Source organism: Lissotriton helveticus, chromosome 11 (genome assembly GCF_964261635.1).
Source record: "Lissotriton helveticus chromosome 11, aLisHel1.1, whole genome shotgun sequence".
Classification (NCBI taxonomy): domain Eukaryota; kingdom Metazoa; phylum Chordata; class Amphibia; order Caudata; family Salamandridae; genus Lissotriton; species Lissotriton helveticus.
Genome location: NC_136072.1, coordinates 1,081,446,129 through 1,081,458,301, shown reverse-complemented (window position 1 = coordinate 1,081,458,301; position 12,173 = coordinate 1,081,446,129). Strand labels below are relative to the sequence as shown.

The following is a 12,173-nucleotide window of genomic DNA, read 5'->3' as shown; positions in this document are numbered from 1 at the left end:
CCTTCCACATTTATATTTCAGCTCATCCCCAATTGTTAATTATGATTTCCTATATGTTTCCTTTAGTTTCTCCTGTGCTTTGATTTGTTTCTCAGTTTCTCCTTGGATCGTCCTTACAATCTTCTCTTGCATTTCATTGAAGCCACTCTGGGGTTTTTTTCCCTGTCTCTCACTGTTTTCCACTCTGTCTGCAGATTCCTTCTGCCCTCTGTACCTCGGTTCCCCTTACAATCCGCAACTCTGTTTCTTTTCTGCTCTGTACCTCGGTTCTCTTTCCTCTTTGTGCCTCAGTTCCTGTGTTGCCCTTCCACTGTGTGCCTTGGTTGCCCTTCCCCTCTGCCCCGCAGTTGCCATTCCCCTCTTCCCCGCGGTTGCCCTTCCCATCTGCCCCGCGGTTGCCCTTCCCATCTGCCCCGCGGTTGCCCTTCCCCGCGGTTGCCCTTCCCCTCTGCCCCGCGGTTGCCCTTCCCCTCTGCCCCGCGGTTGCCCTTCCCCTCTGCCCCGCGGTTGCCCTTCCCCTCTGCCCCGCGGTTGCCCTTCCCCTCTGCCCCGCGGTTGCCCTTCCCCTCTGCCCCGCGGTTGCCCTTCCCCTCTGCCCCGCGGTTGCCCTTCCCCTCTGCCCCGCGGTTGCCCTTCCGCTCTGCCCCGCGGTTGCCCTTCCGCTCTGCCCCCCGGGTGCCCTTCCGCTCTGCCCCCCGGGTGCCCTTCCGCTCTGCCCCCCGGGTGCCCTTCCGCTCTGCCCCCCGGGTGCCCTTCCGCTCTGCCCCCGGGTGACCTTCCGCTCTGCCCCCCGGGTGCCCTTCCGCTCTGCCCCCCGGGTGCCCTTCCGCTCTGCCCCACGGTTGCCCTTCCGCTCTGCCCCCCCCCCCCCCGGTTGCCCTTCCGCTCTGACCCCCCCCCCCCCCGGTTGCCCTTCCGCTCTGACCCCCCCCCCCCGGTTGCCCTTCCGCTCTGACCCCCCCCCCCCGGTTGCCCTTCCGCTCTGACCCCCCCCCCCCCCGGTTGCCCTTCCGCTCTGACCCCCCCCCCCCCGGTTGCCCTTCCGCTCTGCCCCCCCCCCCCGGTTGCCCTTCCGCTCTGCCCCCCCCCGGTTGCCCTTCCGCTCTGCCCCCCCCCGTTGCCCTTCCGCTCTGCCCCCCCCCCGGTTGCCCTTTTCTCTGCCCCCCCGGTTGCCCTTTTCTCTGCCCCCCCGGTTGCCCTTTTCTCTGCCCCCCCGGTTGCCCTTTTCTCTGCCCCCCGGTTGCCCTTTTCTCTGCCCCCCGGTTGCCCTTTTCTCTGCCCCCCGGTTGCCCTTTTCTCTGCCCCCCCGGTTGCCCTTTTCTCTGCCCCCCCCGGTTGCCCTTTTCTCTGCCCCCCCCGGTTGCCCTTTTCTCTGCCCCCCCCGGTTGCCCTTTTCTCTGCCCCCCGGTTGCCCTTTTCTCTGCCCCCCCCCCCGGTTGCCCTTTTCTCTGCCCCCCCCCGGTTGCCCTTTTCTCTGCCCCCCCCCCCCCGGTTGCCCTTTTCTCTGCCCCCCCCCCCCGGTTGCCCTTTTCTCTGCCCCCCCCCCCCCCGGTTGCCCTTTTCTCTGCCCCCCCCCCGGTTGCCCTTTTCTCTGCCCCCCCCCCCCGGTTGCCCTTTTCTGTGACCCCCGGTTGCCCTTTTCTCTGCCCCCCGGTTGCCCTTTTCTCTGCCCCCCGGTTGCCCTTTTCTCTGCCCCCCGGTTGCCCTTTTCTCTGCCCCCCCCACCCCCTGGTTGCCCTTTTCTCTGTCCCCCGGTTGCCCTTTTCTCTTCCCCCCCCCCCCCGGTTGGCCTTTTCTCTGCCCCCCGGTTGCCCTTTTCTCTGCCCCCCCCTGGTTGCCCTTTTCTCTGCCCCCCCTGGTTGCCCTTTTCTCTGCCCCCCCTGGTTGCCCTTTTCTCTGCCCCCCCTGGTTGCCCTTTTCTCTGCCCCCCCCCTGGTTGCCCTTTTCTCTGCCCCCCCCCGGTTGCCCTTTTCTCTGCCCCCCCCCCCCGGTTGCCCTTTTCTCTAACCCCCCCGGTTGCCCTTTTCTCTGACCCCCCCCCGGTTGCCCTTTTCTCTGCCCCCTGGTTGCCCTTTTCTCTGACCCCCCCCCGGTTGCCCTTTTCTCTGCCCCCTGGTTGCCCTTTTCTCTGCCCCCTGGTTGCCCTTTTCTCTGCCCCCTGGTTGCCCTTTTCTCTGCCCCCTGGTTGCCCTTTTCTCTGCCCCCTGGTTGCCCTTTTCTCTGCCCCCTGGTTGCCCTTTTCTCTGCCCCCTGGTTGCCCTTTTCTCTGCCCCCTGGTTGCCCTTTTCTCTGCCCCCTGGTTGCCCTTTTCTCTGCCCCCTGGTTGCCCTTTTCTCTGCCCCCTGGTTGCCCTTTTCTCTGCCCCCTGGTTGCCCTTTTCTCTGCCCCCTGGTTGCCCTTTTCTCTGCCCCCTGGTTGCCCTTTTCTCTGCCCCCTGGTTGCCCTTTTCTCTGCCCCCTGGTTGCCCTTTTCTCTGCCCCCTGGTTGCCCTTTTCTCTGCCCCCTGGTTGCCCTTTTCTCTGCCCCCTGGTTGCCCTTTTCTCTGCCCCCTGGTTGCCCCTTTTCTCTGCCCCTTTTCTCTGCCCCTTTTCTCTGCCCCCCCCCCCCCCCGGTTGCCCTTTTCTCTGTCTCCCCCCCCCCCCGGTTGCCCTTTTCTCTGTCTCCCCCCCCCCCCCCCCCCGGTTGCCCTTTTCTCTGTCTCCCCCCCCCCCCCCCCCCGGTTGCCCTTTTCTCTGTCTCCCCCCCCCCCCCCCCCGGTTGCCCTTTTCTCTGTCTCCCCCCCCCCCCCCCCCGGTTGCCCTTTTCTCTGTCTCCCCCCCCCCCCCGTTGCCCTTTTCTCTGTCTCCCCCCCCCCCCGTTGCCCTTTTCTCTGTCCCCCCCCCCCCCGTTGCCCTTTTCTCTGTCCCCCCCCCCCGGTTGCCCTTTTCGCTTGCCCTTTCGCTCTGCGCCTTCGCTTGCCCTTTCGCTCTGCGCCTTCGCTTGCCCTTTCGCTCTGCGCCTTCGCTTGCCCTTTCGCTCTGCGCCTTCGCTTGCCCTTTCGCTCTGCGCCTTCGCTTGCCCTTTCGCTCTGCGCCTTCGCTTGCCCTTTCGCTCTGCGCCTTCGCTTGCCCTTTCGCTCTGCGCCTTCGCTTGCCCTTTCGCTCTGCGCCTTCGCTTGCCCTTTCGCTCTGCGCCTTCCCTTGCCCTTTCGCTCTGCGCCTTCCCTTGCCCTTTCGCTCTGCGCCTTCCCTTGCCCTTTCGCTCTGCGCCTTCCCTTGCCCTTTCGCTCTGCGCCTTCCCTTGCCCTTTCGCTCTGCGCCTTCCCTTGCCCTTTCGCTCTGCGCCTTCCCTTGCCCTTTCGCTCTGCGCCTTCCCTTGCCCTTTCGCTCTGCGCCTTCCCCTCTGCCCCGCAGTTGGAATGGCTTTTTTGCAAAAATGTTTGTTTTCCTCTTCTTCTGGTTTGTTTCCCCATTGTACCCATCTGTCCCCCTTTTGTTCTCTCTTTGTCTTTGAAATCGTTTGCTCATTTTGTCCCACCGGTCTAGAAATTTTTTTTCTCATTTGCTTTCCTCATTGTCTCAGTTGTTTACCCTTCTGAGGCCCTGATTTCAAGTGGACCAATAAATTCAACCCGTACGCAAACCCCTGCTTAAACACAGGTCAGAATTACGAGTTTGGCTTATTTCATGCATCTTATACCACGCGGATTTTGGTACATTAAACACCAATATCCGCATGTTATTCCCCACAAATTCGTAATAGTTGTTTATTACGCACGATAAATAACCCCATGGTATTTTTATATATCATGTGCGATAAATAACTTCTAAATTCGTAATCCGGGCCTCCGTCTGTTATTTGTATGAGCAGATCAATTTAGTTCTTTCTGCTACTTGACTCCCACTCAATCTCACGTCTTTTACTTTTGACTCTGGTCTCCCCTCACTTAATTTACATGCAGCATCTTGTTACCTTTGTACTATCCTGATTATTCTCTTCTTTTCCTCCCAATACTTATAATTTTTTATCACTTTTCCCTTGCCCTCACTGTTCTTTCCTCCATATTATTTCTCTATCCAAATAATTTTCCCTTATTTATTTTGATTATTCAGCCCTCTTGTTTTTTTCACAGTTTCCAATCTTTTTTCAATTTTCTCTGGATTGTTTCAGCTTAATTGATACTACCATATCTTCCATCCTGCGTCTTCCTTTAGTAGCAGTGCCCTCTTTCTCTCCATGCTGTCTCTTTGATGACACCTGAAACCCTTAACTAAATGTCCATGATCTCTTATTGTCAGTAGTTCTGTCATTCAGTGACGACAGCATCACTGTTGCTTGTGTCCTCCACTCACCTTCTGCGGGTCAACTCTTTTGTTCACCAATTTAGCTGTTGTAGCTTTTACTCTGTTTGTATCCTTTCCTCTTTTGGCTATTTTCCTCACTCTGCTGTGCACTCGATCCATCAGTGACACCTATATTCCACTCAGAGTTTTTTCCTACTCTCAAACACCTCTGTGGTTTGTTACCTATAATCTCACGTTGGACTATGATTTCATCTAAGGCTTTGGATTTTGATGTGTGAGTCTACCTGGGCTTTTGTAGTGACTAGAACATCCTGGACTGTGGTGGGGACAGAGTTGCCTTGTCTGGTTGTTGGTGTCTGTGTTCCTTTGGTGGTGGGTGTCTGCCCTCCCCTTCACCCCCCTCCCACAGTAGTTGTGTGTCTGGACCCCCCGCGTGTGCTAGGTTCCTTTGACTGTGGTTGTGTCTAGGTTCCCACAGCAGTTTGTGTATGGGTTCACTTGAGTTATGACTGTATCTCTCTGAGTAGCATTTGACTCTTTTGCCAGGTGTTCCATCTGGTACCTGACATTAATTTTTGGCACCACCTGGGCTGTTGTTACATTTGAGCCTCCTGTGTCCTTTGGTTTAATTTGGGATGCCCTCAGCTGTCAATGGCTCTGGGGTCTATTGGACTATTTTCACATCTGTGGCTCCTTTTGCTGTGGTTTTCTGGGTGATCTGTGGGCTGTGTACGGGTTTGCCACCACCCACCCACCCCCTAAACCATGCGTGGTGTTGTGGCCCAGGTCTGTGGGTTAGTGTAGGGACCCCTTGAAGTGTGGATGCATCTGGGACCCATTGGACAGTGAATGGCCCTGGTACTCCTTGGATTGGGTATGCACCTGTGACCCCTTGAACTGTGGATGCACCTGAACCTCCTGGATTGTGGTTGTGTCTGGGACCTGTGTGATGTGCTTGCAAGTAGTAGTTGTATAGGTGAAAATGCTGCAGCAGACTCTGGGCTGAGGTTTGGCATGGCTCCTTTGGTTTGTGGTTCGGTTGGAGGGCCTCTTCTGCACTGATTGTCTGGTGCTGGTTTGATTGTGGTTCCACTGGAGCTTTGGTTGCATCTCGGGCCTCATTTGCGGTTGCATATTGATGCCCTGGGGCTCTGGTTGTAAGTGTGGCACAGTAGTCTGTTGACGCGACTGGTAGTCTCTAATCTGCATTTGGATATTGAACACCTGGGCCACGTGGTGGCTCAGCCTCCTTTCATGTTGTTTTGGCTGATGCTCTCTGGGGGTGTTTGTGGCTCATTTCCATTCTGTTTCTTGCAGGAGTGCTTCACACCCTTCATCAATGGCAGCTTCTTTGAACACGACGGCCAGCCTTACTGTGAGGTGCATTACCATGAACGCCGTGGCTCGCTATGCTCTGGCTGTCAGAAGCCCATCACTGGACGCTGCATCACAGCAATGGCCAAGAAGTTTCACCCGGAACATTTTGTTTGTGCCTACTGCCTGAAGCAACTTAACAAAGGAACCTTTAAAGAGCAAAATGACAAGCCCTACTGTCAATACTGCTTCCCCAAGCTCTTCTCCTAGAGCCTGAAGCATGCGGTAGGCCCAGAGCTTCGTTCCTGCCCCAAGAGGGCAACCTCTCACACCTTTACTGTGGCCTTGAAATCTTAGGAGGGATCCCTGGGGAGCATACACATAGGCAGGAACTCATCCTTAATGCGGAGAGGAAGGATGTGCCTGCTATTTTAACTGGAAATACCTCTCCAGTTCTCACTGTGTGGCAGTGAAGTGATAGAGGGTTTTTATCATTTGAGTTCAGCATTTTCTTAGACGAATAATCTCTACCATTACTAATAAGAGACTTCGCATGGTTCTCTTTACATATGATGGTTACCAGCATAGTTCAGAGCATTGGCAGGCCCTTTCCCATGTAAAACATGGGCTGTGGTCACACATAGATTACCTGGGAAGTACTTTTCATCTCAATATCCCATGTGTTTTCTTTTCTGCAGAACTATGGTAGATTATCAACTCCAATCTTGACCCCTTGTGACTTTTCTCCCTTTTAAAGGGGAGAAGGGCATTTCATACTTTTCTCAGTTTTTGCAATATTGTGCCTCGCCATCAATGCCTTACATACCTTCACCCTGTGGCATGAAGTTTCATTAATGCGGCCTTTCCCCTCCCAAACGCTTGTTGTCTTCTTCGACTTAACCTTTAGTCTTGGTTTTTGACGAAGCCTCTTGCTAGTCTAGTTGGAGCTGTGCTGGCTTACAGAGACAACAGATTGTACCAAGTTCATAATTTTACTTGGTTGTGGTAGCTGAGCATGAGGATGGTTGTCTCAATACTTCTCCATAGATTTGAATGACCTTGCTTTCTTGCTCATTGTTATCCAATTTTACCAGACCACAGCTTGGTCTTACTCAGCTTACAAGTCCATAGACTTTATCACCCTATTAAAGTAAATTGTTATCCAGATTTTATGACTTTGACCCCTCCTTATTCCAGTTTTCTAGGTTTTGGTCCAAATCGCTTATTTACTCATCTGTGGCCCTGGTGGCACTAGTATTTAACAAATTTGTTTCAAGCTTCCCAAAATTCTAGTCTGTTGTCCTGTTACCCAAATTTGCTGGTTTATAGCTCTTTTGCCCCATTATTCTAGTCTATGGTCTTGTCCATCTTGCATGCTTCCCTATAAACCTAAAAGTTGATATTTCATGACCATGGCCCTGATCATCATGACCAGAGAGTCTGTTGGTCTGACTTGTTTCCAATAATTTGCCTGTGTTGTAGTATTGTAAACCTAGATGTCCTTGTCCTTTACCATGGACAAAGGTGATCAAGCTGACCCAATCGTGGACTTGGATGTAACCCACTTTGCGTGGGCATGGATTTGGTTGACCCAGCTTGCTCTGCCATGGGCCTGGTTGGTACAGTTTACTTTGCTATGCACTTGATTAGCCCTGTTTGCTCGATAACAAGTACAGTAATCTACTTGCTTTGTTATGAATCTGATGTATCTGCCTAGTTTTGAAATGCATCTGTGTAATCTGTCTTGCTTGCCTATTGGTCTAGATATGACCCATTTTGCTTTATCATGGAACATGTTTACCCAACTAGATTTGCCTTGGGCCTGATTGGTCCAGTTTATTTGGCTCTGCTCCTCGTTAGCCCAGCTTGGTAAGAAGCATGGTTGATCCACCTGCTTTACTATAGATCTGGTTAATATAGATTGCTATAACATTGAGCTGGTTGATATGACATGCTTGACCATTGGCCTAGATGTGTGAACCATTATGCTTTACCATGGATATGGTTTACTTCGCTTCCTGTGTCATGGCCCTGGTAGGCTTTGATTTATTGGCTGTAACTGTGTATGGCTCCGCTTACCCAGTCATGGACTTTGTCCAGTTTATTTCACCATGGATCTTATTGATCCAGTTTACTTCGTCAAAGGGTTGGTTGACCCTATTTGTTTGGACCTAGAACAGTTTACCCACTTTGCCTGGGTGTGGACTTAATTCACCCAGTTTAGTTTGACGTGGTCCTGGTTGGTCCAGCTTGTGTGACTTGATGTGACCCAGTTTGTTTTGCAGGGCATCTGGTTGGGTTAATCTAGATTACTTTCCTGTGGACCTGGTGGACTCAGTTTGCTCTGGACCACGGTGCCATATTTGACATTGCCAAATTGTGCATGGCCGTCATTCACATTGCCATAATTTTAGTTTACTGTGTTGCTTGGCCATTGATCTGGTGGACCCAGTTTTCTTTGGCATTGCCCCTGTTGCTTGACCATGATGTACCCAGTTTGCTCTGCCATGAACTTGGCTGGCTTGGTTTGATTTGCTGTTGATCTAGTTACTGGGCTAATACCAATGAAACCTCTGATTAACGGTTAGTGTCCTTGTTGCCACTCTTCACTTGACCTTAAAACTAGTTGCTGATTGACCCCCAAGGCAAAGACACTGGAATATTTCTGCATTGAACTGTGAATCTAGCCGCTATATAGTTGATAAACAAAAGTGTGGCATGGAGTCTTCTTTCCTATATTCTGGATGATCTCTTTTCTCTGGGTCACTTATTTCAGAAACCTGAATGCACCATTGAACCCTAATTACCCCCATCACCTTTGCTCAGTGTTCATATATATACCTACCTTCACTACGGTGGAAAAAATAAGTGCCATTGCTTCTCAACTCCTTTCCCTTTTTCTAACCTGAACATATCGAAATTTAGTGTGAATTTATCCATAAATATGGGATATGTACACAACTTGAGGCTGCTCTCAGGTGTGAATCTTACTGTGCTGGGATTTTGAAAAGCAAAGCTTAGAAAGCTACTGCCTTAATATTTTTTTCAGTTTTTATTGAGGAAATGGGTTCATGTAAGTACTCTTTCTACAGACTGGATGACCTTCTCCGCTCACAAGTGGCAATAATGTTTCCTGCTGACTGTTCTGCCATCAACTTCTACTGACTATGGGAACTGTTCAGTCTAGGGTCTTCCTATTACACTAATACTGTACGGTGTCTTTGATAATAATTGATACATTTCTACAACAAAGTTTGACTTTATTATGCAGTTAAATTGTAATGCTAATACAAAGACTTTTTGAAGTGATTTAAAGGAAAAAGATAACTTTTATATATAAATATATATTAAATCTAACCTCGAGATCCTGCAGTGCTCTTTGCTGGATCTGCTCTCTGACCTCTTAACATTGAATATTCTTATTGGGGCGGATCAAGGGTGGTTCCTGTTAGAGGGTGGGTGTCTCTTTTTTCACAGGCTGGTAAGCATGACTCCAGCTTTCGCTGCTCTTATAACTGCTGTATTTTAAGCCCCCAGACCTTCACCCGAAGCCTCCTGGAATCAACAGAGACTGGGGTTCTGCCACCACTGTAGGGGCTAATTTGTTCCCAGCTGTAAGCTAATCAGGCTAGTGGAGCTTAAAGAAGGATTAATTAAAGGAGAGGGCACCTGATAGGAGAAGAAACGAAGGGATGTAAGAACTGGAACATGATGATAAACAGATCTGAATTTTTACCAAAGATATTTCATAGTTGCACCATTAAATTGTTTATGATCCTCAATCATACCCCCCTTCTTTATTTTTGAAAGTATCTGATCCCAGCCCACTTTAATTCTGTAACCGGGACGTCCCCACTAATGCTTGGGATGTGATAATACAGCAGGGACCAGCCCCTGCCACAATCAAAAACTTTGTTTCTGGTACAATTGAGTGGGCTAGATATCAACTGCCTAATGTTTTTGGTTCTGAAGTTAAGATACATATGTACCTATTTGTTTTTTGACTCTGCATACCTCTGTTGCCATTATTAGTCTATTTCAGCACTCCTTTGGCCCGATAATGTTTCTACTGTTGCATATCTTGAGTACCTTAGATGTTAACATGTTGCATTCCTATGGTACCAGGAGTGTTATAACTCTGCATCCTTCTGGAATTATAAATGCTCTAGTTTCGATCCTTCAGGAACAATAACCATTTCAGTTTAAATATCTGCTACTTTTTGCATAATCCATGTTCCATACTATTATAGTTCTTACTACCTCCTGAAATGTAAGTGGGCCAGTTTTGAATATCTGTAGGTTTGTTGACCATGGAGAAAAAGGGTGGCAGGTTCTAAACTTTTGGAATTAGATGTACCAGGACTTGATATGTTTTTGAACAATCTGTGTGCTGATTATGGAAACTTCTAAGCAGTGAGGTTTGCCCATTTTTGATTATCTTCCGGGCAGCTTTAAGTCCTTAGCTATGCAGATTCTGGGGACCGATTAAACCATGGGTGTTACTGGTTTTGAATACTTCTTGAAGCATAGTCACACTAGCTCTGAAAATCTCCATGGATCCATAGTTGTAATACTAAAAAACAATTATAGCGCACACAAACACCCTCAGGGTTTGTGCATGTATGGGTGAGAGAGGTCAATGAACAAATGATAATATGGTAACAAAAGACCAGAAGGGAGACAGTCCGCCTGAGAGAAGGGGCAGAGCATTCCACAGAAGGGCAAGGGCGGTTAATTAATAACCACTAGTCAGAGCCTTTTTGTAGAAGGGCATGTGCAGTAATGATCTCCAGGTCCTCCTAACGGTGTGCTGGTTCTAGATACTACCAAAACCACGTTTGGCGACTGGGGATCTCTTTGGACCTGTAGTTGTTTAGGAGCTGATATAGTTATCTTATGGTTTCGGTTGATAACGTAGCCCTGCAGGGACTCAAGTAGAGGTGCTGCTTACATTGTAAGAGTTTGCACTGCAGGTGGTTCAGTAGCGGGGCTGTGCTCTTGAACCATAACTCTGCTGGTTCCAATGCACCAGTGGAACCAGCAGCTGGTACTGATTTACCAGTTGCTGAATGTTCCAGCATACACATAACCTCTGGTACCATAGTTGTACTTTCTTCCTTCCTGTGCTGATTATCACATTGTCAGAGGTAGGTCGTGAGGGAAGCACAGGTGCCACTGGGCCTGAGGAATGCAGAAGTATAGACATCTATTGTGCCCTAGATCTGCTGGTTCCAAGGATTGGTGTTTGGGGGTGGACGATGTTTTGTGCCTTTTGAAGCCTGGATTAACGCTGTGGTCATTAGTTGTATACAGAGGTGTAGAATGAGCACTTGACACCCCCTCAGGCACAGTTGCTGGACACTGACTTGTGGGTCCAAGACCGCAGCCTGACGATCCAGCCCTACATACATCTGCAAATTATATATATATTTTTTTAACTATTTGTTTTGTTAAAATCTTATGTTTGGGGTTTCTGTGAGTTAGTCTTTTAATCCTTGGTGCTCTGTTCATGGCACTGTCTGAAGAACTCTTACAGACTCAAAGAGGACTGGTCAGAACCACTCAGATTGCAGCTTGAACAAATTGTACCCCCAAGACCCTCACCCTCCCCAGGCGTTTGTGTACTTGCTATATTTCTGTAAACATTTAACTTTGCTTCCCTTTTTAAACTTGTGATTACACCAATAAAAGTTGCCATTATTTTCACTTATGTTATTGTAGTTTTCATGTTGCATGATTAATAATCAGGATGAGAAAATTATGAAAATGACTAGTTTGAAGTGGAGCATATGGAAAATTTAAAGGGAAAGGTTTTCCAAACAAGAATCCAAGGGACGGGTAGGTATTTGGCTATCCAAACAGATTTCAAGAGGTAATGTCATATGAATGTATGAGTGTACTTAGTGCCTGGATTCTTCACTGAAGAAAAAGCGTGAAATGTGGTCTAATGGCTAAGGCACTGTCATTCATAGCTGAACCTGAGCACCTGGTTTGCCTGATCCATGACTATCTCTCAGTGCTGCACGTTAAAATTGTATGTAATGTAAATTTGATCAGTTTCCAATAGTTTCCCATGCACGTTAAACCAGGCATAGGGGGTTCCATCTGTCGTACTGTAAGTTTCTTGGCCTTTTTGCATTATCTTCTCTGTACCCTGACTTTGGACTTGACAGAGATTGGAGGCCTCGTTAGAGATTCGTAACTTGTCAGCACATATAAAGTGGTTGTATCTTTGCAACAGCAGGTCAATTTTACTGGTACATCAGGTGTGTTGTGTCTCAACAAATATGCAGTGGCTGCCTGCACACATTTATATAAAGTAACCCATTTGAAATTAATACATCTTGTGAATATTGGCAGTTATGAATCCACAAATTACAGTGTTTGTGCTTTTCACTAATTGATCCAGTATTTTTTAACTACACTTTCGATGTGAAGTACAGGAGGTGAATAAATGTGCAGACAAGTCCTTTCCAAAAAAAAAAATATATATATATATATATTTCAGCCTTCACTATCATTTATTTGTTAATGTGCTTCCGGCGGAGAGTGTGTTAGAGGGTCAATATACCTCCT

General features: G+C 49.1%; 1 protein-coding gene across 6 annotated transcripts in view; it reads left to right on the top strand.

Annotated features, from left to right (window-relative positions):
• The window catches only part of PXN (paxillin), a 322,282-nt gene extending 310,975 nt beyond the window's left edge, over window positions 1-11,307 (top strand). For all 6 annotated transcript variants that reach the window (XM_078667665.1, XM_078667662.1, XM_078667666.1 and 3 more), the window contains one exon: window positions 5,601-11,307. In XM_078667665.1, the coding sequence (XP_078523791.1) occupies window positions 5,601-5,867 (267 nt within the window). In that variant the 3' untranslated portion in view covers window positions 5,868-11,307. The remainder of the gene's footprint in view (window positions 1-5,600) is intronic.
• Window positions 11,308-12,173: the final 866 nt, after the last annotated feature.